This window comes from Lasioglossum baleicum, chromosome 12, assembly GCF_051020765.1.
Source record: "Lasioglossum baleicum chromosome 12, iyLasBale1, whole genome shotgun sequence".
Lineage (NCBI taxonomy): Eukaryota > Metazoa > Arthropoda > Insecta > Hymenoptera > Halictidae > Lasioglossum > Lasioglossum baleicum.
This window is the reverse complement of record NC_134940.1, coordinates 16363413-16387575: the sequence shown is the minus strand read 5'-3', so window position 1 is coordinate 16387575 and position 24163 is coordinate 16363413. Positions and strand designations below refer to the sequence as shown.

At 39.6% G+C, this 24163-nt stretch overlaps 6 protein-coding genes across 8 annotated transcripts; 2 read left to right on the top strand and 4 right to left on the bottom strand.

The window, feature by feature from the left end:
* Positions 1–39: 39 nt before the first annotated feature.
* On the bottom strand, positions 40–7493 carry LOC143214448 (uncharacterized). 2 transcript variants are annotated; one of them, XM_076435529.1, is made up of 9 exons: positions 7329–7493; positions 6750–7057; positions 6533–6664; positions 5859–6024; positions 5528–5706; positions 5067–5447; positions 4415–4520; positions 3084–3202; positions 40–3009 (listed from the first exon to the last, which is right to left on the bottom strand). In XM_076435529.1, exons 2-9 carry the CDS (start codon positions 7038–7040, stop codon positions 721–723), a joined length of 3663 nt encoding a protein of 1220 aa, XP_076291644.1. In that variant the 5' UTR covers positions 7041–7057; positions 7329–7493; the 3' UTR covers positions 40–720. The 2 variants fall into 2 exon arrangements, with proteins under 2 accessions (XP_076291644.1, XP_076291645.1); XM_076435530.1 differs by lacking the exons at positions 6533–6664; positions 6750–7057; positions 7329–7493 and adding an exon at positions 6086–6409.
* Positions 7494–10447: 2954 nt separating this feature from the next.
* On the top strand, positions 10448–13046 carry LOC143213863 (transmembrane protein 64). Its single transcript, XM_076434158.1, has 4 exons — positions 10448–10754; positions 11093–11691; positions 11767–11928; positions 12001–13046. Exons 2-4 carry the CDS (start codon positions 11161–11163, stop codon positions 12163–12165), a joined length of 858 nt encoding a protein of 285 aa, XP_076290273.1. The 5' UTR covers positions 10448–10754; positions 11093–11160; the 3' UTR covers positions 12166–13046.
* A 189-nt stretch (positions 13047–13235) lies between these two features.
* Positions 13236–15618, bottom strand: LOC143213860 (alanine--glyoxylate aminotransferase 2, mitochondrial). Its single transcript, XM_076434156.1, has 8 exons — positions 15448–15618; positions 15173–15261; positions 14917–15101; positions 14497–14812; positions 14215–14415; positions 13777–14091; positions 13449–13700; positions 13236–13376 (listed from the first exon to the last, which is right to left on the bottom strand). Exons 1-8 carry the CDS (start codon positions 15512–15514, stop codon positions 13275–13277), a joined length of 1527 nt encoding a protein of 508 aa, XP_076290271.1. The 5' UTR covers positions 15515–15618; the 3' UTR covers positions 13236–13274.
* A 323-nt stretch (positions 15619–15941) lies between these two features.
* Ecsit (evolutionarily conserved signaling intermediate in Toll pathway, mitochondrial) lies at positions 15942–17201 on the bottom strand. The gene is made up of 2 exons (XM_076435784.1): positions 16322–17201; positions 15942–16234 (listed from the first exon to the last, which is right to left on the bottom strand). Exons 1-2 carry the CDS (start codon positions 17199–17201, stop codon positions 15942–15944), a joined length of 1173 nt encoding a protein of 390 aa, XP_076291899.1.
* A 2457-nt stretch (positions 17202–19658) lies between these two features.
* On the top strand, positions 19659–21185 carry LOC143213865 (UPF0598 protein CG30010). 2 transcript variants are annotated; one of them, XM_076434162.1, is made up of 5 exons: positions 19659–19869; positions 20146–20304; positions 20383–20431; positions 20492–20712; positions 20774–21185. In XM_076434162.1, exons 2-5 carry the CDS (start codon positions 20152–20154, stop codon positions 21011–21013), a joined length of 663 nt encoding a protein of 220 aa, XP_076290277.1. In that variant the 5' UTR covers positions 19659–19869; positions 20146–20151; the 3' UTR covers positions 21014–21185. The 2 variants fall into 2 exon arrangements, with proteins under 2 accessions (XP_076290277.1, XP_076290276.1); XM_076434161.1 differs by having other exon boundaries at positions 19659–19893.
* Positions 21006–23269, bottom strand: LOC143213862 (angio-associated migratory cell protein). Its single transcript, XM_076434157.1, has 8 exons — positions 23116–23269; positions 22766–22973; positions 22435–22691; positions 22223–22367; positions 21805–21995; positions 21546–21740; positions 21289–21470; positions 21006–21218 (listed from the first exon to the last, which is right to left on the bottom strand). The coding sequence occupies exons 2-8, from the start codon at positions 22959–22961 to the stop codon at positions 21146–21148; spliced, it is 1239 nt and encodes a 412-aa protein (XP_076290272.1). The 5' UTR covers positions 22962–22973; positions 23116–23269; the 3' UTR covers positions 21006–21145.
* Positions 23270–24163: the final 894 nt, after the last annotated feature.

The following is a 24163-nucleotide window of genomic DNA, read 5'->3' as shown; positions in this document are numbered from 1 at the left end:
GACCGTCTAGTTATTTCGTTGTATCCATCACTTCCCGTATCGTTTCTCATTATTTTATTAATGGACTTTATTAATGTACATTTGGAAATTTGTTTAAAGAGCGTGGTTTTCATGCTGTTTACGACGTGGCTGAAATGTAAGCGTATTTCAAGTGTCGACGAGGCTGGTTCTTACATGTCTAACTTATACCGCTAAAACCACGTAATATCCTCGCACGACCATTAGTCAGAATTATAAATTTCAATGGAAATCAATCTCGCTTTACGCAAACTAATTCTGCAACATCGGTATAGAAGTTCCACGAGTTCTTTAGCGATCGATTCAAACCGAAAGAATAGGTATAGTATGTTCAATAAAAAATAGTAAATATCTCGTCACGACACGCGCGTGTCTCTTGTTTTCACGGCGACAACGACAATCTGTTGTCAGTAAACGAATTCGCTATTTACTATTTCCTATTTAAAATACTAGTTTACATAATTACACGATTTCATTTTAACGCGTGTCTTTCTGTGTGTATCTATCTGTGCGCGTTCGTGCGCATGTGTATCGTATGCTGTACCATATGAATGTTACATGTAGAGATACATTCGTCGGTTCACAGGTGGATGAACGTTTGAGAACAGCAACTATCGGCAGAACCATCGCGTGTCGCGAAATATTTTGTTACCAAAACGAGAACGGTCAAATCTGTACGTGTGTGAAAGTCCATAGAAATCCTTATAAGATCGTGTCCCCCTCGTCGATGCCCAACATCTTCAAATCATCCGGGCCGGGCTGAGTGTCCACCTCGGCATCGGCCTGTGTGATCTCTGGTGGTGGCTGGTCCATGTATTCCGGCCCGTAACCGACGCAACCTAGCATACTGTACATGGACGAGTACATAATGTTGGTCTCCTGATGGCTTTGCTGTTTGGCTTCGGTCTCCTCTTTCGGGAAAATGATGTTCAAAGCCTCTTGGAGGTCGTCAGGCAGCGGAATGCTCGGGTCGGTTCGTTTCTCGGTCGGCTCCGGTATCTCGGAGATATCAGGTGCGGCGCCTTCTACCGTTGGTATTGGGGGCGGCGGTGGATTCTGATGATTCTGAACGAACGGGACGACTGGAATTTGCGGGGGTGGATTGGTCATGTACGGTGAGTGAGTCTGCACAGGTGGGCGTACCGGTTGATGAGCGGGGAATCGCGGTTGGCTTTGAACGAACGGAGGCGGGTTCGATATAAACGGCGGTGGTGGTCTGCTGGGGGAGAATTGGGGTCTACTTTGTCCTGACGTTTGTTGTTGCTGCTGCGATTGCTGAGTAGCCGTCGTGAACGTGGGTGGAGGTCTGTTCAGTGGCGGAGGCGGGTGAGGAGGCAGAGGTAACTTTGATATGGTCGGCGGTGGCTTCTGCTGCTCTATCATCGGCTCCTCTATCACAGTCTCCTCGGACTGATCCTCTATCTCCATGTCTACAACCTGCTGGGTCGGTTTCGCCTCGTTCAACACCGGCGGAGGCGGTGCCACCAATATCTTCATAGGTTGGTTCTTGGTGCCTTGGGCCGGCGACGGGTTAACGTTGCTTCCGCTATTGGTATTGCTGTTGACAAGGTTGCTGTTACCGAGATTGATGGGAGTAGCGAGTTTCGTGATGTGTACCACGCCCGGTGGATTGATGATCTCGTTAGGAACCTTCGGCGTGTCCTCGAACTTGCTCTGTTGGTATGGGAGCGGCGTGATGTCTTTCTCGGGCAGTTTCGGCTCCTCGGTTTTCTTCTTAAACAGCGGCAGCCTGCCTATGAAAGGCAGCTTCCCCTTGGACACTTGGGGCGCGGACTTCTTCGTCTGCACGTTGCCCTTCTTCGACTTGGACGCGGACTCGTTCGTCTTCTTCTCGAACTTGGACTCGTCATTCGACGAGTTGTCGTCTCTTCTATCCTTAGTGTACTTCTCGTAGTTTCTCTTCGGACTGTCGCGCCAGTTTCTATCGCGACGCGGAGAGTCGTTGCTGTCCCGTTTTCTACGATCGTCGTAGTAGTCCCGGTCCCTGTCTCTGTCCCTCTCTCTGTCCCTATCACGGTCACGATCCCTGTCCCTGTCTCTGTCGCGATCCCTGTCCCTGTCTCGACCACGTCTCCTGTCATATCTGCCGTAGCGATCGTATTTGTCCTCTCGTCTGTCGTATTTTCTCTCGCGATCCTCCTTGTATCTGTCGCTCTCTCTGTCCCTCTCGTCCTCCTTATCCACGGATTTGTTCTCCGGCGGCTTCACGGTCATGTTGACCTGCTGTTTCGTCCAGAATCCCATATGAGGTTTCGGCATCTCTTCGGGCTTCGGCAGCTCGATCGGTTTGTTGATTATAGGTTGCGGCTTCTCTTCCTCCTTCTTGATCCAGAACGGCTTGGGCGGCTCCTTCGGTCCCCACATCTCCAAACTCTCCGGTTTCGTTTTGTTCGAGAAAGATGTTTGTTCCTGCTCTTCCTCCTCCTCTTCTTCTTCCTCTTCCTCCACCGTCTTTTCCTCGCTCAATCGTCGACCGCCGATCGACTTCATCTCCTCCTCCTGTTTCGCTTTCAATTTGTCCCGGATTGAGTTCAACAACTGTCTGTCGTCGGTCTCCGCGGGCTGCGGTTCCGGAGTCGGCGGCTGATTCAAGTGCTGAGCCATTTTCGACCAGTGACCCTTCAACTTGATCCGATGGTAGTCTATCTCCTCGTTGAGAATCGCCTGAGTCGACGCTTTCATCTTGTTTCGCATCGCTACGCGTATGCTCTTCGACATGTCCTGATCGGAGTCCGTGTCCGAGTTCTCAGACTCGCTGGAGCTGTCGCTGCCGCTGCTCCTGTTTCGCCGTTTCTTCGACTTCTTCTTGCTCTTCTTCGACTTTTTCGATTTCTTCGACTTTGGCGGTGGATCGTCCTCTTTGTGCTTCTGCAGCTCCATTTGTATTTGTTTGTGCTTCTCCTCGGAAAACGCTTTCTCGCGGTCCGCCATCCAGTCGGTCTCCCAGTGGGGATTCTGTTCCACGAAACTCTGGGAAAAGGAATTACGTGTTACAAACATTGCCGCCCAACTTCCCGTTACGGTCGAATCAAGCGGAAACTTACGGAATAGTTTTCGGAATGCTGTTTCGACTTCAGGTGCAAACTCGCGCAATGAAGATCACCTATCCAGGAGTCGCACAGCTTGCAGTACCATGCCGTCGCAGCGCTGAAGAACTGCAGACCTATAACCAAATGAACCGACGCTTAATATCGCTCAAGCTTTGAATATTGGTAAACAATTTAAGTTCATAAAGAATGACCTTATATTCTGCCACGACACATTCATGTCACTGAAAACAAAAAGTAATACATTAAAAGATGCTCAATAAACGGTGGACAACATTAAATATCCCTTGGATGGTCCCGCGTTGATCTCTAGAAAAGAACTGAGGAGTGATGGAAGAAGAGGGAAGAACTCGGCTTTTTTATTTTTGTACAGTTGTACCACATCGTGTTTACAGGTAGGAGAGAAAAGTTAACGAATTACATGAACCAACGTAACAATGTACGTACTACAATTGCCACGGATCTGCAATTTTAGAAAGTATTCGTTCAATCTGCAACTGTTACGATCATTAGCGATGTACCGATAATTTTATACAAATATATCGAATTCTCTAGCAGTTGTAGTAGGTTTCACAAAAGTACTTTGACTTATAATCACTTATATCACGTATGTATATACATGTATGCATAGATATATAATATAGATATAGATATAATGTTAAGTATACTAAATACATGACACGGGCGAATTTGCACAGTTTACACATCTCGGTATAACGTAATACGGTACTTGAATTGATACACGCACTATATCATTATGATGCCGATACTTTCACATCGACAAAAGGATCTTCCGTAGTTTCGTTCTTGAACGTGAAATCAACCTAGGTACGATGTGTATTCGACGAACGATATTAACACTTGGGAAGAATTCGAGAAACAGTTCGACAATAGAAGCTGAAATCGCTCGAAAGTGTGCTCCTCGAGTCCCATTACAAAATCCAGTGCATCGCTACGGTGTTTAACCATCGTTGCTACAAAATTTGCTGCCAACGTGTTTCACACGAATAAAAACGCTCCCCGGAACCGGACAACAGAAAACAATGCTCCACGGGACGTGGATTGAAAAATTACAACGTGTGAATAATCTATTACCACGGAAAAGGAGAAGCCCACGCATTGTTTTCGTATTGTTGCCTTTCTTTTTTTTTTTTCGTTGTTTGTACCCCACAAAGAAAAAAGCCGTAGATTTGGAATGAATGCAGACAAATTTTCGAGCAAACCATAGCCGTATAAGTTTCTTCAATACATACCGGGACACCACAGTGTCTGTGCACAAGCTACGGAATTGTATTCTATTAGTAATTATCCACTGAAATGAACCGTACCTTTGATCGGTGTTCTTTTCGTTGGCAGTCCTGAATAATAGGGCACTTCCTTTTCTGTTCCTTCTCCATTCCGCTCATGCCATGGCATGTCAACTATCTTCCGTTCCTGTTGCAGGGAAGAACGTGTTAATCGACAAAGGTCGTTACAAAAGAAATGCGTGTACGAGATTATTGAACTCGATGGTACAATATGTTAACGTGATACTGTTCATGGTAACACCAATCGGACTCTGTACCAAGTACCTGCACGTCGATCGTTACTGTAATATATATATACATATATATATATATATATATATATATATATATATATATATGTATATATATATATATATATCATCCTTACACGAAATATGAGTTTGAATTAGAAATACATAGTTTTAACCGAATCCGTTTGTTCAGTCACAATGTAAATCGATTATCAGTTACATATTTCCGCTTCCTGTTCTAATATAATCGTAAATGTTATTTACATGAAAACGATCTTCGATCGGGATTTGATCACTTTTATATTTTATTTTGATTGTTCGTTCGTTTGTTTTTTTTTTCATTTATTTACTTGATTTGAATTCAATGGATTAAAAGCACTTATACCAAAATCGGAGGAGGCTTTTACTACTGGCTCTACTATGACAACGATAAGGCGACTTACTAAGCAAGCTTCTTTGTGTTCATTGCTATGCAGATGATTCAAATATTCCTTTGCAGTTTTAGGAAATATATCGCAGACTTTACACCAGTGCATTTCCGGATCGTAATGCACGAAATTGTACATAGGTTTAGCATCCTCGGGAGATCGTCGATCTTTCGATTCTCGTTCATTTTTTGGCTCCTTATCGGAATCGGAGCCCGATGATCTGTCTGGTGTCTCCGATTTCCCCTTCGGGAAATCTTCTTTGGGACTTCTCGAACGCTTGTTAATTTCTAGTTTAAACTTGCTTTTAAGATCGTCGACGGTCGCCTTGTCTCCGATTATCCCGGTAAGCATGTCGATAACGTTATGTATCGATTTCATTTTATTTTGTATTTCGATCTGCGAACAAGAAAAAACAAGGCGAATATTAGCAAATCGTTTGGTTCCGCTCGAAACGACGACACAGTGCAGTTGTTTACCTGCAACTTTTGATTCTCCTTTATGATCCGGTTGTTCTCTCGCCCACCCTCTTTACCAATTTCGTCGCACTGTTGACGCAGGATTTCCAGTTCGCGTTGCAACGTGGCTGACTTTTTAACGTATTCCTCCCGCTGTTTAGCCAAGGTCGCTTTTTGCTGTTTTACTTCAGCTGCGATTGCTGCGGGGCATCAGATCGAAACGAATTTTAAGATTGCCTACACGCTACTCTGCCCGTTTTTCGAAAGATCATAGCTGAAGTCTTCTTTCGAAAAACAGAATATAGCTACGCCAGAGATTTCTAGAGACAGAGAAAGAAATTAGATGACACACCTTCCTTCTTGGCGTCCTCTGGTCTCGCCATAGATGAAACTAATCCGGAGGAACCACTGTCCACCGGTCTCGACGATTCTTGCTGAGATGATAACGTTGGTGGTGGCGGTGGTTGTTGATTGTTATATGGCACCTGATTCCCTTGCCAATTCGGCGGAGGATAATCCTAACAAAATAAACAAACGTTTGACCTCAAATACTGGAACAGTATTTCCAGCGAACCTTACCTTTAGTCGTCCATACTCAAATCAGAACTTTGGATAATACACGGAAGATTCTTCAAGATGAATCATCTGCTCAATAATACTGGTTTCCAATGTCGGTGTGCCAATCAAATAAATAACGCGGCTGTTATACTCACTTACGCGGGTTTTCTCTGGCGACATTTTGCCGTATAAAGGAACTTAAACATCATCCCCAGAAACTAATAACACCGTGTGCGGAACACTTTGGTAGCGCACGAATAGCAATTTTTTAGCGTTACTCTCACATATACCATACGACGTAACCAAACTAGCAAAGTACAAAACATTCAACAAATTCCTCGCCGATAGTAGAGCTTAATTGCATCGCTTTGTTCGCGATGCAATCTGAATCAACGCAAAATAAGATTCTTGCACAGAGTACATACTGTTTTTGCAAATAGAGTTCATTATATTTTGTTTTAAACTTACGCTGCGATAACCAGTAGGTTGCTGGTAACTGTAGTCATAGCTTTGTCCGTAGTTGTAATTGTAATTATTATATCCTTGATTGTAAGCAGGTATGGGTGGGGGTGGCTGACTCGTGTTTGGTGGTGGAGGCGCCTATAGCAAATAAAAAACTTCTATACATATAGGAAACCATTAATCGATGAACTTTTTGCAGAAGGAAATTCAGTTTCGATTCTACCTGATACTGATTGTGAACTGCTGGCACGTAGCCACCTGAACTCGGATTAGGAGTAGATGCTTGAGACTGAGATGTCTGCTGCTTCCATTCCTGCTGCGAACGATTCGACTCCTTCCTTCTTCTGTCTCTGGAACTTGAACGCGACCTTCTGTCTCTAGAACGAGAACGACGGTATCTGCTTCTTCTCGGCGACGGAGATCTGTCGTATTTCCTAGACCTCCTTCGGTGAGTGGAGTCTTCAGAATCCGCACTCGGACTTCTTGGTCCTTTGCGCCTTGACTCCTGTTCCATTTTATTTCCCTTCCGTACTAAAAAACGGATGTATTTCTCTCAAAACCAGATAACGACCACGACCAAACGGAAGCACGATCACGCTTTCACGAATTACAAAAGTGGCTGTCTATCTACTAAAGCTATCGAATATTGATTAATTTCTTGAAGGTTCGTATAACTTGAAGCGATGCACATCTCAAGGGAAAATAAGAAATTATTTTATATGTCGCATTGCAGCCATTGCTATTTCGCGATAAAACATCGACGTTGCTCTTCGGCGTGTCCAACGTGATTACAACTATTTACCTTTGTCAGCGATGATCCCGCGACTTTAGTACTTCGTTCTTGGTAAGTACCGACGCAAAATAGCGAGAATAATACGCCTTAAATCGCTTGAAAACCATTCATTCAACGTAACGTAACGCGGACCAAAAAACGAATGGACGAAGCCGAACTACGACTGTTGATGAACTACAGAAAAATAAAAAGGTATTAGATGGACAAACGCGAGGTGAAATCATCTCTTCGTTTTGTTACCAGAGTAAAGTCCCTAAATGTATCAAACCCAATCAAACCTGGCCAGCCACCTGACCAGCTGATTTTATATGGTCCAAATTGAGTCCAAATCAGTCCAAATGCTCTTTGTGTTGAACAATGTTGAAATATATTCTCTGTATTATTGCGGGGTAGCGTACAGAGCCCTTTTTTTGGAAAAAGTCTACAGAAGAAAATTTCTTCTATAAAAACGTACACTATTATTGTTTATAAAGTTTCAAGAGACAAATTGCTAAAAAGGGCTCTGTACGGGACACCGGAATAATACAGATAATATTTCAACACAAAGAACATAAAAAAATATTGCTTTAGACTCATCGAAAAATCAAGCTGTTTCGTATTCTCTGTCTTTGTCTCTCCTGTGAGTGACATATCTCCCTCTCTGTCTTCGTAGTTCACCTCTACACCGATAGTGGTATCAGTTTCGCTCCCGCGCACCATTAGCGGAAACCGCGGACCTATCAGAACGCGGTTACAATGAACGGGTCCTGGCTCAGCCAATGCGAATGCTACGCTCAACGGGGCTTGTCGTAGCCGCGCTCTGATTGGTCCGTGTTTTTCGTTAATAACTCTTGCTCGATCTTTACATAGCTGCGGAGAATATTTTCGCAAAGGCAACAGTTACTCCAAACTGCTCCAAAAGTCCTCAGGAATCACCTCTTCCAAGGAAGTACATGGAAGCAAAGAGGATTAGAATCTAATTGAATCTAATCCTCTTTGCATGGAAGTCAATGGAAGTACAACTGGTACAATATTTTCGTGACGCCCTGTATAGTGACAGTGACTATAGTCTATAGTTGTCTATAGTCTAGACTATGTCTACATCATGGACATAATTCCTATGTCCATGGCTTAGACCATATATACCTATCTTAGACCATATATACCAATAGACCCGGCATAGGTATAGTATGTGTATAGGAAAACCGAGAGTACAGCTCGGAAAAGATAAAGGACGGTGTGACGTCACAAGATAAGTTTTAAGCAGTCTTAAGATAATTTCAAAATGGCTGAAACGGCAGACCGACGCCGACACTACGCCATCATACACTTGCTCCGTGTAAATTTTGTGTAGCAAGCTGGTAGCAATACATCGATGGCAAGAAATAGAAATTAAATTGAATGTTATTTCTTCCCTGAATGATTGTAATAGAGCAGAAATCATGTATTGACATTTTCAATTTTTCAACGAATTTGAATTTCATCTACTCAATTTTTTTGTAAATGCATAAAGATCCGTAGTCTAGCAATGCAATAACTAATCACAAGCGAGGTAAATGTAAATTGTGTAAAACTAGCAGTACTACCTTAAAATGTTGTAAATGTGATCAATTTATATGTAAAAAAACCATTTTGTAACCTGCATAATATGTCTTCAGAATCAAATATCGCGCGATTCCTAAAATAGTTAATATATATAATACTATTATTACTTTATATCTTAATAAAACATACAGAATAAACGTCTGTATCTCAAATACAGTTTATAATAGATAATTTCATGATACAATGTCAAATTCTTTGAAATTATCCTGTCCATTCTTCCTGCGTACTGGGTATGTGCATGTACATGGCGCACCCGGTGATCCCCCTCACCCCCCACATAAGCCAAGCGTAGGCACTGTCGATGAGCATATATGTATAGCTTATACATCTTTCGAGAACGTGACGTCACACCGTCTTCATCTTTTCCGAGGGCCAAATTATCTGCGCCGGATCTATACTTAGACCATATATACAGATATATAGATATATCTATAGGTATATAAAAATATATATGGTATGGACATGATATTTGGTCCCCTCAGGGTTTCAAATTCATTTACCAATCCTCTCCTTTTTCCACTCTCACCATCGCCTTTTCAGCGGGACCTACTGTTTATGGTGGGTTCCGAACCACCTTTTGCCAACAACACGTGAAAAACACCCCGGGTGGGTCACTTTCCGGTTTTTGACCAGACGGTCACCCATCCTAGTGCCGGTCACGTTCCACGTTGTTTAACTTCGGTGATCTAACGAGAACCGGTGCTTTCAACGGGACTACGGTTGTTGGCTTATAAAAATATATATATATATATATATATTTAAGTGTATATAGCATTTAAAATTTTGAGTTTTAAGGATTTAAATGAATTAAAAAATATAAGTTTTAGTAAAAGTGTTTAATTATCACATATTTATTACATCAAAATAAATATATATATTATATATCTGTATCTCGTCGGTGCATGTACATACCCAGTACGCGGGAAGAATGGACAGGATAATTTCAAAGAATTTGACATTGTATCATGAAATTATCTATTATAAACTGTATTTGAGATACAGACGTTTATTCTGTATGTTTTATTAAGATATAAAGTAATAATAGTATTATATATATTAACTATTTTAGGAATCGCAGGTTACAAAATGGTTTTTTACATATAAATTGATCACATTTACAACATTTTAAGGTAGTACTGCTAGTTTTACACAATTTACATTTACCTCGCTTGTGATTAGTTATTGCATTGCTAGACTACGGATCTTTATGCATTTACAAAAAAATTGAGTAGATGAAATTCAAATTCGTTGAAAAATTGAAAATGTCAATACATGATTTCTGCTCTATTACAATCATTCAGGGAAGAAATAACATTCAATTTCTTGCCATCGATGTATTGCTACACAAAATTTACACGGAGCAAGTGTATGATGGCGTAGCGTCGGCGTCGGTCTGCCGTTTCAGCCATTTTGAAATTATCTTAAGACTGCTTAAAACTTATCTTGTGACGTCACACCGTCCTTTATCTTTTCCGAGCTGTACTCTCGGTTTTCCTATACACATACTATACCTATGCCGGGTCTATGGGTATATATGGTCTAAGGGTCTATAGGTATATATGATCTAAGGTCCATGGTCTACATATAATATAGTATATATTGTCCTATATATACTGTCCTATACCGTTCGATGAGAACTGAGAACAGGAAACGTAAACGGATTTTAATTATAACATGTTCCGTATTTAACGGGCTTGTATGATTTGTATTTTTATCGTAAATCCATTATATTCTTCCATAAGAATGCACAGTGGTACGAGAAGGGAGACTAAGAATCGATCTGTTGTCCGTATGAAATAGTGATGGTAGAAACGAGGAGATTCTTTATTATGATAGTGTCACACACACAAGGTAAAAATAATTTGCACACCTGTTTGTCATTTGCACTTGGCCTTGTGTCGATTTAACAAATCAAATAATTCCGAACAAATCATCGACAATCGTGTCGTTTGATGAAATTCATTCGCACAATGTTCGTATTTATGCGCGCTTTGACAGATAATCACTTATTGTCAGTGTCAAAATTGTAATACTCGTACTCGAGTATAACTAATTCGTAGCTTCTCTCTTGTATGTCGCTATCACGAAAAAAGTAACATGTAGCACATCCACATGGGAGTACAAGTAAAAAAACCAATTGATAAGTTCGATGTAACCAATGAGTTATATGCCGTTTATTTATCGAGTAGATTGTGTCGAGAGGATGATAATTAAGCAGTCTTTTCCCTGTACATAATGAGGAATAATTGCATCGGCCATGGACATAATTAATATAGAGGATGTAGAAGCTAGCGTTAGACCATCAAAGAATTCTTCGTCGATACAATGCAATTGCATTAATTCTAATTCGATATGTTACATTATTGTAACGATCGCTACTTTGGCTCTCTTGGGAGCGATTGTCTTCATCTGTAGAGACTACATCAAAGTGCTGCTATACTGGATCGAACATCAAAACATATGGATCGTCACTATAATATTTATCGCTTTGTTCACGGTGGTTTCATTTCCTATCGTGATCGGCTATCTATTCCTTATCATAGCCAGTGGATATCTCTTTGGTATATTAAGAGGCATTATGATGGTGGTGTTATCTGCTAATTTGGGAATAGCCATAGCGCATGTTACTCTCAGTGCGTTGTCGTCGAAATTGCCGATTGGAGCACTCTTGCAAAACGACACTGCGAGAGCAATACTCAGAGTTATATCTGGACCACAGGCTTTTAAAGTCGTTTTGTTCGCAAGATTAACTCCTATTCCATTCGGTTTACAAAATACTATTTTTGCAGTGGGTAACATTTCTTGTTAGTATTGCGCGCACAAGTATATCTAATTAAAATAATAAAATAAAATAAATATTTAGGTGAGCAACATGGGTGGCATTCAATACCATTTAGCTAGCGCATTAGGTTTATTACCAGCCCAAATAATTAACATTTATTTGGGCAGCAGCTTGCGATCCATGCAAGATGTTCTTGAAGATAGATCAACAGCAGCAACTGGTTATATCGTCTTCTGTTTTCAAGTAAGCATCTATTTAAGTATAACGATGCAGATGTCTTTCTATCTATGATTGATGTATCCATTTTATTTTCAGATTCTAATAGGTATTTCGTTAATGGTGTACGTTGTGCAAAAAGCACGAAGAGAACTTCAGTTGGCATTATTAGAAGCAGACTTGGCCTCGATGGCTGATTCCTCTCATTACCTTCTCGATACATTGCCAGATTCTAAGATAGTTTTAACGAATTTACTCGCCTGAGGCTCGTATACAAGCTTTATTTTTGCAGCGGATATGTTCCTTTCTTGAATTCGAAATTTTTAGAAAATTTCATCGCCGGACCACATAATTTAATATAAAACGATTGATGTCATTTAGTTATCGAACAGAAAAGAATGGTTATACAATCATTATCTGCATACATAATATTATGAAAGAACTGAGTATTTTGTGATACAAACAGTAATTAATCGATAGCTATTTGATTAAGTACGATATAGAAAGATTTTTTAAGCAATAACTGGAACAGATAGTGTTTAGCATACATACACGATTTCTTAATGTAACAAGGTGTCTATATTTTGTGCCAAATTTCATTTCCAAATAGAAAACGTCTTCGTGTCTTACGTCTTCATTTACTCTATACAAATTTTATTGCATTTACATTTGTTAATACTGTACAATTAGTAGCATTGTAACTTTCTTTTTCTACATTTTCCCTCGTATAATGTGTTGAGAAACAAGTCTTCCGAAAGAATAATATACTCCAAAATATATATTGTGACTCGAAGACTTGAGGACAAAAAATAATGCGGAAAGAGTACGTGAAACATGGTGGTCCTTGAATTTTAATTTACATTAATAGAGGAACGGTGATTTAGGAGAAATTGCTTTGTGTATATATTTCTACTATATCTTTAAAACATAACGTGTCTAAAATATTTACATTTATAAAAATCTGTGAATATACAACAATTATTGTGACAAAAAGATCGGAATGCATTTTTTCGAGGAGACTGAAACTGCAATGAAGTTTATAATGTGACAAATGATCGCATTCATTTATTACGGCATATAATTTATTATTCCTGAGTTTGACGTAAATGTGTATATCATATACTCTTCTCTCAAGTCAAGAAAAATGTACAAAAAGACGAAGGAAAATAATTTTATTGCCAATGTATTATACATTGTTCATTGATACTGTGCATAATTAATTTCACTTACGGATAGCTGCACAGTTTGCATGTTAACTTAAACTTAATAAGAATACGAAAACTGTATTGTACAAATTGTAACATAAATAATTTAAATCTTAATTGACTGTACCAAATAAAAGGGGTCGTATTTATGTATGTGTTCTTCTTAAGTTATGATTTACCTTGATGTTTTTCTAACACCTTTCTAATTACATCAAAAGTAAAATCCGCGTCCTCCTTGGTCACGCACAAAGGTGGTTTTATTCTCAGTACCTGCGCATTTAAAATACGAGCCTTCGTACTTGAAATACTATAAATAATTATGTTAATTACTGATTCGCTTACGTTTGCATGTAATCCTCCTTTGCCAAGAAGCACACCCATATCTTTTATGTCTTCGAAAATCTCGAGCATTCGTTCTTTTTCTAATGGTTCCCTTGTTTCTGAATTTGAAATCAATTCTATGCCGATGATCAGTCCTTTTCCCCTAACATCGCCGACGATATCGGGGAATTCCAGTAACAGAGAATTCAAACGATTGATCAAGTGTGTACCAACGGCATTCGCGTTCTCTTGAAGTCCCTCTTCTTCGATAATCTGCAATTAATTCAATGAAGTGTTACATTTTAAAGAATGTTTACAGGCGTTATTTACATATTACATGTACACTTACGTCGAGTACCGTCGTTCCCACGGCACATGCAACCGGATTTCCACCAAAAGTATTGAAATGCAACGCAGCGTTTAGACTGTTGGCCAGCTCGATGCTAGTGACTACTGCGCCAAGTGGAAATCCATTCCCTATCCCTTTCGCCAGTGTCACTATGTCAGGTACTATTCCATGACCCTCAAAACCCCAGAAATGTTCGCCAGTTCTACCAAACCCAGTTTGAACTTCGTCCGCTATGCAAAGGCCACCTCTGCCGCGAACATAATCGTATATCTTTCGGAGAAACCCTTTGGGATATTGCACTGCTCCTCCTACTCCCTAATAATTAATAATCATGATCAACTCTTTCACTATAATGGACGAGATATCTCGTCCACGGTAGTGGTAATTGAATGGAGAATATTCTTGTAATAAGAACGTCTTTCCAAGTGATCAGGGTACCTGAATACTCTCAGCTACGAACGCTGCTATACCCTGTGCACAGGGCAAACTAAAACGAAATGTATCTTCAAATTCGGTGAAATACTTTTCCGATGCTATACACATTTCATTATTGCAGTCGCAACGCCTGTTTGCTTGCACTATGGAATCTCTGCATTTCGAACCGCCCCACAAACCTCTGTAAACATCTGGATATCCCACCTGAAATTAAATCTTGCATAAAAATAAGTTCGATTGTTTAATATTTAATAGAATGTATCCCTATATAAGGTCGATACCCACCTGCAAGTATCCAGGTGGTTGTACGACGTATGGGTATCTCCAAGTGCTTATAGCAGTAGAGGCTACAGTTCCATAAGTTGCTCCATGATAGCCATTCTTCAGCGAGATGATGTTTTGATTTCGCGTATGAACTCTAGCCATCAAGAATGCTAACTCATTCGCCTCTGATCCGCTGTTCGTTAAATAAACTACTTTCAGCTCTCCCGGAAATTTTGTAGTTAATTTAGTCACATATTCGTGTAAACGAGGCTGCATGTATACGGAGGATATATGATTTAATTTTGTAACTTGTTCAGTTATGGCTGCAACTATTTTTCTAGATAATAAATGATGATGAATAATACATGACTTGCAGAAGAAATATATATTAATAATAAAATGAAGGTCTTTCTGTATCAACTATCGAATTTATATACTTACGGATGAGAGTGTCCAACAGATATCGTAGCGACACCACCAAACATATCCAAATAACGTTTCCCACGATGATCCCACAACCATTGTTTTCGACCTTCGTGTATAATCAAGGGTTCTTTATAAAATAATCTCAAGGAAGGAGACACCACTGACCCGTATGCTTCTCTCATTTCTTTGTAATTCAGACCCTAATCATAATAAATATCTATATCAGTGGAAGCCCGAAACTAACATTATTATCATGGATAAACTATCTCACCGTGTAAGTAGATGGTACGTGTTTACAATCTGGCATTTTCAAAAAATCGGGTGTGTTAGTTGCAAAAGAACTGATTTGATTGGTGAACCCTATCAAAGTAAAGAAAGATTCAAACTTTGAAAATTTAATTCAATCTGTGAACATCGATGAGATTTGAATTTCGCGCCAACACATCGTATTTTCGAACACCGGAAAGTACTCGTTTGTCAAAGATCGAAATTCAAATAGAGGCTCACGTATGCGAAGATTTATAATCAATATAATAAAACACTTACGCTTCGAATGTTTATATTGTACGTTTAAGTTCATTTTGGCAATTATTTTATTATTATTTACGAACATATCGACGTAATGTTATTTGTAGAGTAGTGTATTGTAAAACACGTTTTCACTGTTGAACAATCAGTTGTTTTCTGACGATACCGCACTGTTACGTGTACTCGAGTCTAAAAGTTAAACGAGTTTATTTTTATTTGACCGCTCATGTATAAATATGGGTAATTGAATAATGTATATATACAAAGGAACTGAAACAACTCCTTGTATGAATACCGATGTATACGCGCATTATACCTGATAAAATATTCAAAGTAAACAATGGTGTGGGCTGGTAGATCGACCGATGATGCAATACATTTTAATCCTACGCCAATTATAGATGGAAATTGAATGAAAAAATAAATACTTCTTTTTCGTGGAAGTAAATAATTTAACGCGATTGTTTAAAAAGCAATTTTATTTACACATCTAAATTATTTACTTACATAAACTAATTGCCTTTCAATGTATCTTTGTTTCCTCCGTCTACAGTTTGAATAGAATCTTCATTTTTTCCTATGTACAAAGGATCTGCTGGTATCGATTTTAATTTAAATACTATAGGTATATGATTTAGGATAGTATTCGTCTTTTGCAGACACCTAATCCAAGATAGTAAAGAATCTTTGGAGGATGTGCCAGTGAGACACATCGCATAATATACACCATCGTCCTGTTCATGTAAGGTAACAGGCATACGATTGTGCAACTTTTCCCAAAAAGGAATTTGTATCTTGTCGACATCTAACAAGAAAATGGTCAAAAATTGTCAGTGAACATACAAACTATTTAATTGTATCGCATTATTTGTTTACACGAAGATATACTTACTATCATAGCTATCGTTTATAACTTCTCGTTTAATTGGATCTCCTTTCAGTACAAAATAATCCATATAGCTATCTCCAACCCAAATTGTAAAAGGTCCTTCTATGTACAAAGGCTGATTGGTAGGTTGCATGGCAAGAAGTTCTCGCTGTGTTCTACTCATTGTGGATAAAATCCATGTATCGTCCACAGCATCCGGTATATCCTTTGTCTTATATTCTATAATTTCGTTGAGTACATCTTTGCTACACAATTTTTTTAGAGCATAGTTAGCCAGCTCTTTCGGATCCCTAGGCGAAGGGTCTGGGACAGGCCAAGGATTTAATCTAGAAAATATTGGCATCCAATATGTCATGCGCCAAAACTTCTTTATAGCCAAACTTCTTTCGCCGAAGATGTTCAAGATCATTTCCTGCATCTCGTAATCAGGTATCACACGATTATCTTCCATTTTACACAATAGATGAAGGGCTGTGTCTTGTTGTTTCGGAAAATGATACATCATGGCTTGGTACTTATTCCTCGCTATATACTGTCCCTTAGGGAATACATCCATCAGCGCTTTATAAACTTCCAGATCCTTGTTTACCCCGAATTCTTCCATGTATTTCATAGCATGCATAATGAATTCTGCGTGGCCAGTTCTCAGACTAGTCTCCTTCGAATATAAATGTATAACATCTAAAAATGTCTCTTTCTCCTTCTTGTCTGCTGTATAGAAAGGATAAGCAACAGGAAATTTATCCGTGGACTTATTTTTATTGTATAAAATATTGTGATTGTTGTGGAAGTACTTGACAAGTGCTAACTGTACAAATTTCGATTCATTAGCTGTCCCAACTTTATGCAACAAGGCAGGAATCTTTCTTATTAATAATTCCATATTAATTACTTGTTCGTGATCTATGTCATTAAAATATACTATAATTTATCGCTCATATATATATATATATATATATATATATACTTAATTTGTTTACACTAAATTAATTTCCAATATTTTGATACAATCTTAACATTTGGTAATGCAATTCCGCTGCATTCTTTCTTACATCATTTTCATGATATTCAATTAAAATAACCGAAGTGTGTCTAAAAGTACTTTGCACCGATTCCCGTTCACGCACGTTCACGTTGGTTCACTATAAAGTGCAATATAGGGGCAATATATGCGCTTCCGCGCATTGCCACGGCGCTCGTGTCACCTGGCAATAGCCGCATGCGAGCGGCATAGCGAGTCGCCCCTCTGGATGATCCTTTGTCTGCTGCCTAGAGCTTAGACCATATATACTTATAGACACGGTGCAGATACTTTTGACTGCCGGAAGATCATTCAGATGATGGTAGCTCGTGACGTCACAGTTTCGAAAGATGTACAAGCTATGCTCATCGACAGCGCCTACCAGCTTGGCTTATGAGGGTGAGGGGGGTATACCCGGAAAGAATGGACAGGATAATTTCAAAGAATTTGGCATTTTATCATGAAATAATCATTATATAAAGTATATTTGAGATACAAATGTTTATTCTATATGTTTTATTAAGGCATTACAATGAAGTATGAATTAATAATAGTATTATATATTAACTATTTTTCACTGCAATTTTAAATCAGCACATTATCCCCATTTTGAATTGCTACAAAATTCACCCAGAGTAAAAGAACTTGCTCCAACTTGCTCAGGTTATGGCGGTCAGTCGTGTAATGGGTAGCGTCGGCGTCGGTTAGCGTCGGTCTGCCGCATCAGCCATTTTGAAATTATCTTAAGACTTATCTTGTGACGTCACGGGCTACCACGATCTTTCGGACGCTCAACTCTCGGCTTTCCTATACACATACTATACCTATGCCGTGTCTATAAGTATATATGGTCTAAGGCCTAGAGCGTTTTTTCATGGTTTTTTCCTTAGACTGACCATATATGGTCATATACCTATAGACCCGGCGCAGACACTGATATATATACTAATATCAGTGGGCGCAGATAATTTGGCCCTCGGAAAAGATGAAGACGGTGTGACGTCACGTTCTCGAAAGATGTATAAGCTATGCTCATCGACAGTGCCTACACTTGGCTTATATGGGGGGTGAGGGGGATCAGTGGGTGCGCCATGTACATGTACATAGTGTACAGTGGTGTACCTGTACTCTGTACAGCGTCTTTCCGCTGTTAGTCTTCGTACTGATTATTCGTCTTTCTTTTCCTTAGCCGTTGCTAAGTGTTACACGTATAAGTAGAACTTCCTTTGTGCTTTGTAGGCAATTACTGCCTTTGTAACAGTCAATAAAGTTATTGTTACTAATTATACTATATAGCAGCAGTGATTCTGATTCAATTGCAATCTATCGGACCAATAACGCGCCATAGAGCCACCCCCATCAGTCACCAGTAGAGATAAAACCAGATAAAACCTACATTGAGTCACTGATGCCAAGGCTGTGGTACTAAACCATACCCCCACCATAGCCTACTATTACCCCTACGTTGTTTTCCAACGCGGCCGCGCGCTACGCTACACTCACCAGCGTACCTCTACTGTATCCATAGAGGTTGATAGAGGTACGCTGGTGAGTGTAGCGCGCGGGCGTGTTGGAAAGGATACGTAGGGGCAATAGTAGGCTATGGTGGGGGTATGGTTTAATACCACAGTACCACAGCCTTGGCATCACTGCATTGAGTATGATTGAGTAGCTGACAGAGTCACCGACGAGATACTATTATATCTCGTCGGTGACAGAGTCTTCTATGTTTCGTTTTATGAAACCTCTTTTGCGGATCTAGATTCCTGTTTTGCCAACGTTGTATGTATCAGTTTTCTATTTTATGGACCGTGTAAACTACGTTAATTTATTAGTAAGAATGGAGTGTAATACTGGATTTCTACTGATTTCTACTGTGCGCTATACATAGTATGTAACTCGTCTCGCCGATTCTCCGATGGAGAATGACCTTATGACAGGACATGACCCGTCTGGGAACACTGCGGAGAATCTCTGATCTCCGTTCCAGTGTTGCTAGATGGTACGGGAAAACTCGCGCATGCGCGGCGAATCCAGGAACGTATCTGCCAGTATCTGCGTTCTACAGTCCGTAGCTTGTGGGGCAAGTTTTCTTTAGAGCGGTCTTAAACTTTTGTCCGTTACTGTATATATACAATTAGAATATATTTATATATTACATGTACGTACACATCAAATTTTAATATAACATACGCATGTTAAACGGTATGTTTGAAAATCGAGAAGAAAAGATTGTGCGAAGCTATGCGGGGCAACCAAGGTGCCCGATTTCGTACTTCAGTGACGCTGGAATCGTCGCGCATGTCCGAGTTTTCCCGTACCATCTAGCAACACTGCTCCGTTCTCCAATCAATCAAACATGGCCGACGGTTCGGTCCAGAGACGCACATTGAAACGTTATCGGAAATTTTATCGGGCTTGGCTTATTATTTTATTGGAATCTACCGCGTTATTACGCGATCTGCGTACGTTACGTCGCGTCTGACATAATTGCTGCTCCAAGACGCAACCGAGATTCTGCGGGAGTGAGGTTATGTTTTCCCAAATGAACTGTGTAATCCTCCCAATTTTAGACAAGTGTATTAGTAAAATACAGACGGGCAAGAACAAAATTAAGTGAACAATATGTAGATTACATAATGAATAAATATTAAACTTGTAACACTAATGTTAATTCGATAAAACTTCGGTGATAATCATACTCATTGTATGTCAACTTGATTTTGTTCCCCACTGTGTGTACTTACTTCGTTTTCGTGTGGGCAATTATCTCTCGATTGTCACGAATTGAATAATTTATGTACAGAATACAATGTTTCCACATTTACGATCAGGATTGTTTACGATTCCTATCAAAACGTCCGTTTCCAAAGTACACAGAAGGCAAAAATCAAAATATGAACAGGGACAGTCTCCGGAACCTAGAGTTCGAGAATATTTCTACTACATAGATCATCAAGGCATGGTACAAGTCTCTACTAAATTGAAAATAACAAAAAACACTATCGAATTATTTAAAATGTATACTTTTCTATATCTGTAGTTGTTCTTGGATGATGCTCGCATGAAGAATTTCACCTCGTGTTTTAAAGGTTGGCATACATCTTGATAGATATATATTTCGATCTGTTTCAATCTTTATATCATTTTAGAGAAGAAATTTTTGGCATTCTTTTTCAAGCGGTTGAAGAAAAATGAGACAGGAAGGTATATGAAGGATTTCCCATATATTTCACCTTGCGGTCCAGAAAGGAATTTTGTCAGATGCGACGATCTGCCAATAGTATTTACTAAAGTTTTGCAGAAGCAGAACAGCGAGACAGGAAACGAGGAAGACTGGTTCGGCTATGCTCACGCAGAAGAATTGCTGATGGTACGTTTCAAAATGTAATCCATGTATCTTGGTTTAAGTTTTGATAATTCATTTGTTGTAGGTGCCATTCGAACCAGAAAAGTTGTACATGAATATTCACACAGGAAGAGTATATCATCCTGCGCCAGAGAGAGCAGGAGGAATAGGTCTAGTAAGATCGAAAATAGCAATAGAGTTCAGCACATTATTCAACTTCGACAAAGGTGAAGAGCATGGTCCGACTCATTTTCTCTGGAAGGATAAAAGCCATTCGCTGGATTCAGAGTGGTGCAAGGACAAAATGCTGCAGACTATGAGCTAAAAATAAATAAACTTTATTTTTAATTAAAAAAGGAAACAAAGTACAATATACATATGAACAACTTTCATAAAATGTACATAGATTTTAGATAATAACAAAGATTTTATATTTTTCTCTATGTAATAGATTACGTTATGATAGAGACGAAATATCAAAAATTCTGGCTGTTGAATCGTCGGACGTTGTTAATGCCTTCTCACCGTTCCTAAAACGCATTTCTGTTAAATCTCGTTACACTCGTCGAGAGAAAGTAGTCTCGAATTGCTTCAACTTACTCGGAAATACATAAATCGAGAATATCTGCGGTATGTCCTAGGAATGATTGTACACATAGACCAGTTCTTGCGTCGAAACATCGAAGTATACCGTCTAGTCCTGCCGAGAACAGGATAGTTGTATTCCCCTTCCACACCAATTTTGATATACCGCTTTCTTGCTCGATGTTTTGCCTAAGTACCTGAACAATTCCAATGGAAATCAGTACCGTATAACACCGCGTAAAGTTGCATCTGAATGGTAAGAGTGGTAATACCTGTTTCGAGATATCCCAGATAAAGATTTCTCCGTTAACTGTACCAGTCGCAGCAACTGGAAACGCAGGATCCTTGCAGAAAGCTGCAGTCTCTACCCAATTTCGATCACTGTTATCTACGACGTTCCCAACGTCCTGCTCCATATGCGCGTTATTTCTTTCGCCGGTAATCAAGTTTTGTAGAACGGAAATTATCTGGAGATTGTAAACCGTGTTACTTGGGCTCCTAAAGTACACCACGAGCACCGTTCCTTATTACCTTGCCTGTGTTCGAATTACTGATTATAGTTTTTCCATCCGTAGCGGCTGAGAGGACTAGATTATTATCGGGATGACAATCAAGGGTGATGATAGTGGAGGAATGGCCTGCGCAGGACGATAGGATGGAACCAGTTCTCAAATCTATTATCCTAATGATTCCATCCTCGTAACCAACGGCGATACGTTTGCCTGAAAAGTTGTATCTCGTTTAGACATGATCCGTTTGATTTTCTGAACTTACAGTAAAGTCGCGCTTTAGCTCCCATCACAGGGACAGAGATCGTGCAGGGAAACTACTTTTTTATGACTGCGTCGACCGCGCCGGAAGTACAGTGGAAGGAGTAGGCGAAGGGACAGTGAGCGTGGAGATCCTCAGGGGGCTAGATCGCGACTTTATTGTATCAAGAAATGAATACCATCTGGAAAGATTGTTCCAGTCTCTGCCCGGTAACTATATCCCTGGAAAATCTTGCAATCTCCATTAGGTATTTTCCACATGTATACTTCTCCATAGACAGAGCCTGCTAGCAATACATTTGCAGCTATGTGCCACTTCATCCACTGTAACAAGAAGTCTTTCTGTTATCTCGTTCACAACTGAAAGTACAATGACAGAGATCGAACTAACTGTCGCATCTCCCATGTTGTAGTCCCAAATTTTGGTTTTGTCGGAAACCGACCAAACTTGAATTAAACCACTCATGTCTCCAGTGGCTAGATAGGATTCGTCGTGATTGAATTCTGAAAAGATAATGCTATCTTTGTGTCCAGTACAGTCGAGAATAATCTCTCCAGATGATGTGTCCCAAATGTAAGCTTTATCCTCTTCTCCCCCTGTGGAAGCTAGTTTCCCATTTTTGGACAAATAGCCGCAGAAAACCGAGCCTGAAATTTTCAATGAAATTACGCTTGTTCATGAAAGAATATACATTCGTTGAGGGAACTAGAGCTTGCCTGACCTTGCTTGTGGCCAGTGAACAAGCAAGACGCATCTCCCTGCTCCACAGGTTCAACTCCCATCGTGTCTTCAACTCCAACATCGTCAGCCTCAAAAGCCTCGATCACTTCGTCAACATCACCCACGTATATCAAATCGTCTTCATCCATTTGACCATTCATATCTGGAGAGGATGGCGGCGTGTCTGTCTCCGTCATTTACTTTAATATCTAATAAAGCATGCAACAGGTCATGTTTTAAGAGGGTTACAAGTATCTTTAAGTAGGATATAAACAACACCGAGCAGCGGTTCGAGAATGTTCGTTTACCACGCTGCCTGGGCAAAATATCCGAGCGCTATTCAATTCTCACCTTTGTCAGAAATCTCAGATCTTAGGCGATACTTTCTCGTACGAAAAAAATGCGAATTCAAACACCCGTCAACAACGCTCTGCTCTTTCGTGAATATCAGCTGATTGAGAATTTTTGTCTTATGTTGCATGCCCTGAAAGGGTCTTGCTCGGGCGGATCAAGTAAATTCCTGTAATAACGGTAACGCGCATGTCAGATTTCTATTTCATCTACAAAACTTTGCGCATTTACGATTTATTAGACAAAAATATTCAACGCTTATTATTTGCTTTCATCGCGACGTTTTCGAAAGTACAGCCTTTGTGTTATTAGCAGAGCCGTAGATTAAAGTCTCTGGAAACAGTTAAGTAATTTAAGGGAATGCAAGTTTAATCTTCAATTACTCGCACTCCACTTTCTATGTATATACATGCAAAATGCAAAGTCGCGTAACTTTTTAAAAATTGGTCAAAAGGACTTGAATTTTTTAAAGATCTACATAGTTTGCTACAGATTTTGCATTTTAAATACACCCTTCTGTAAATCAATTTCACCCTTTTGGAAATCAATTTCACCCTTTCGTAAACAAATTTCACCCTTTTGCAAATCAATTTCACCCATTAATATTGAGCCTTATGTTTCTTTCGCAGATATATAAATTAATCAAAATAAATAAATAATCAATTTTAAATATTCTTCATGGGTGAAATTGATTTACATAAGGTTGAATTTGGAGTGCAAAATCTATATGTATGTACAAACAATTTGAATCTACCGCCATAGTCGGTGAGCAATCGCGTCATCTACGAACAAAAGACAGAAACGCGTGTTTGCTCGTTTACCATCAACAGCAAAGCGAACGATTTCCGAGAGGAACTGTCGGCTTTTGTTTTATTGCGGCAGGATCATTTTGATGAACTTCAACGAGCAAACAATCATCGCTGACGTCCTGATTCCTTTCAGTTGTTAACGTTCATTTTTATAAGATATTGAATGAAATTATACTCATATCTCTATGGAGATTATTCTCAATTGGATCGGTCTACGTACAATCGTGTTACCGTGTTAT

Coding starts and splice junctions, on each gene's coding strand:
- LOC143213860 (XM_076434156.1), bottom strand. CDS start 15,514: ATGTTCGTAAATAATAATAAAATAATTGCCAAAATGAACTTAAACGTA. Junction 15,262..15,447: donor ACAATATAAACATTCGAAGC/GTAAGTGTTTTA, acceptor TTACTTTGATAG/GGTTCACCAATCAAATCAGT. Junction 14,416..14,496: donor AACCACCTGGATACTTGCAG/GTGGGTATCGAC, acceptor ATTTAATTTCAG/GTGGGATATCCAGATGTTTA.
- LOC143213863 (XM_076434158.1), top strand. CDS start 11,161: ATGGACATAATTAATATAGAGGATGTAGAAGCTAGCGTTAGACCATCA. Junction 11,692..11,766: donor TACAAAATACTATTTTTGCA/GTGGGTAACATT, acceptor ATAAATATTTAG/GTGAGCAACATGGGTGGCAT. Junction 11,929..12,000: donor ATATCGTCTTCTGTTTTCAA/GTAAGCATCTAT, acceptor TTTTATTTTCAG/ATTCTAATAGGTATTTCGTT.
- LOC143214448 (XM_076435529.1), bottom strand. CDS start 7,040: ATGGAACAGGAGTCAAGGCGCAAAGGACCAAGAAGTCCGAGTGCGGAT. Junction 6,665..6,749: donor CAGTTCACAATCAGTATCAG/GTAGAATCGAAA, acceptor TATTTGCTATAG/GCGCCTCCACCACCAAACAC. Junction 4,521..5,066: donor AACACAAAGAAGCTTGCTTA/GTAAGTCGCCTT, acceptor TCCCTGCAACAG/GAACGGAAGATAGTTGACAT.
- LOC143213862 (XM_076434157.1), bottom strand. CDS start 22,961: ATGACGGAGACAGACACGCCGCCATCCTCTCCAGATATGAATGGTCAA. Junction 22,692..22,765: donor GTTCACTGGCCACAAGCAAG/GTCAGGCAAGCT, acceptor TGAAAATTTCAG/GCTCGGTTTTCTGCGGCTAT. Junction 21,996..22,222: donor TGGAACAATCTTTCCAGATG/GTATTCATTTCT, acceptor ACAACTTTTCAG/GCAAACGTATCGCCGTTGGT.
- Ecsit (XM_076435784.1), bottom strand. CDS start 17,201: ATGGAATTATTAATAAGAAAGATTCCTGCCTTGTTGCATAAAGTTGGG. Junction 16,235..16,321: donor TATAAACGATAGCTATGATA/GTAAGTATATCT, acceptor TTTTCTTGTTAG/ATGTCGACAAGATACAAATT.
- LOC143213865 (XM_076434161.1), top strand. CDS start 19,873: ATGTTTTCCCAAATGAACTGT. Junction 19,894..20,145: donor TGTTTTCCCAAATGAACTGT/GTAATCCTCCCA, acceptor ATTTATGTACAG/AATACAATGTTTCCACATTT. Junction 20,432..20,491: donor TTTCACCTCGTGTTTTAAAG/GTTGGCATACAT, acceptor ATATCATTTTAG/AGAAGAAATTTTTGGCATTC.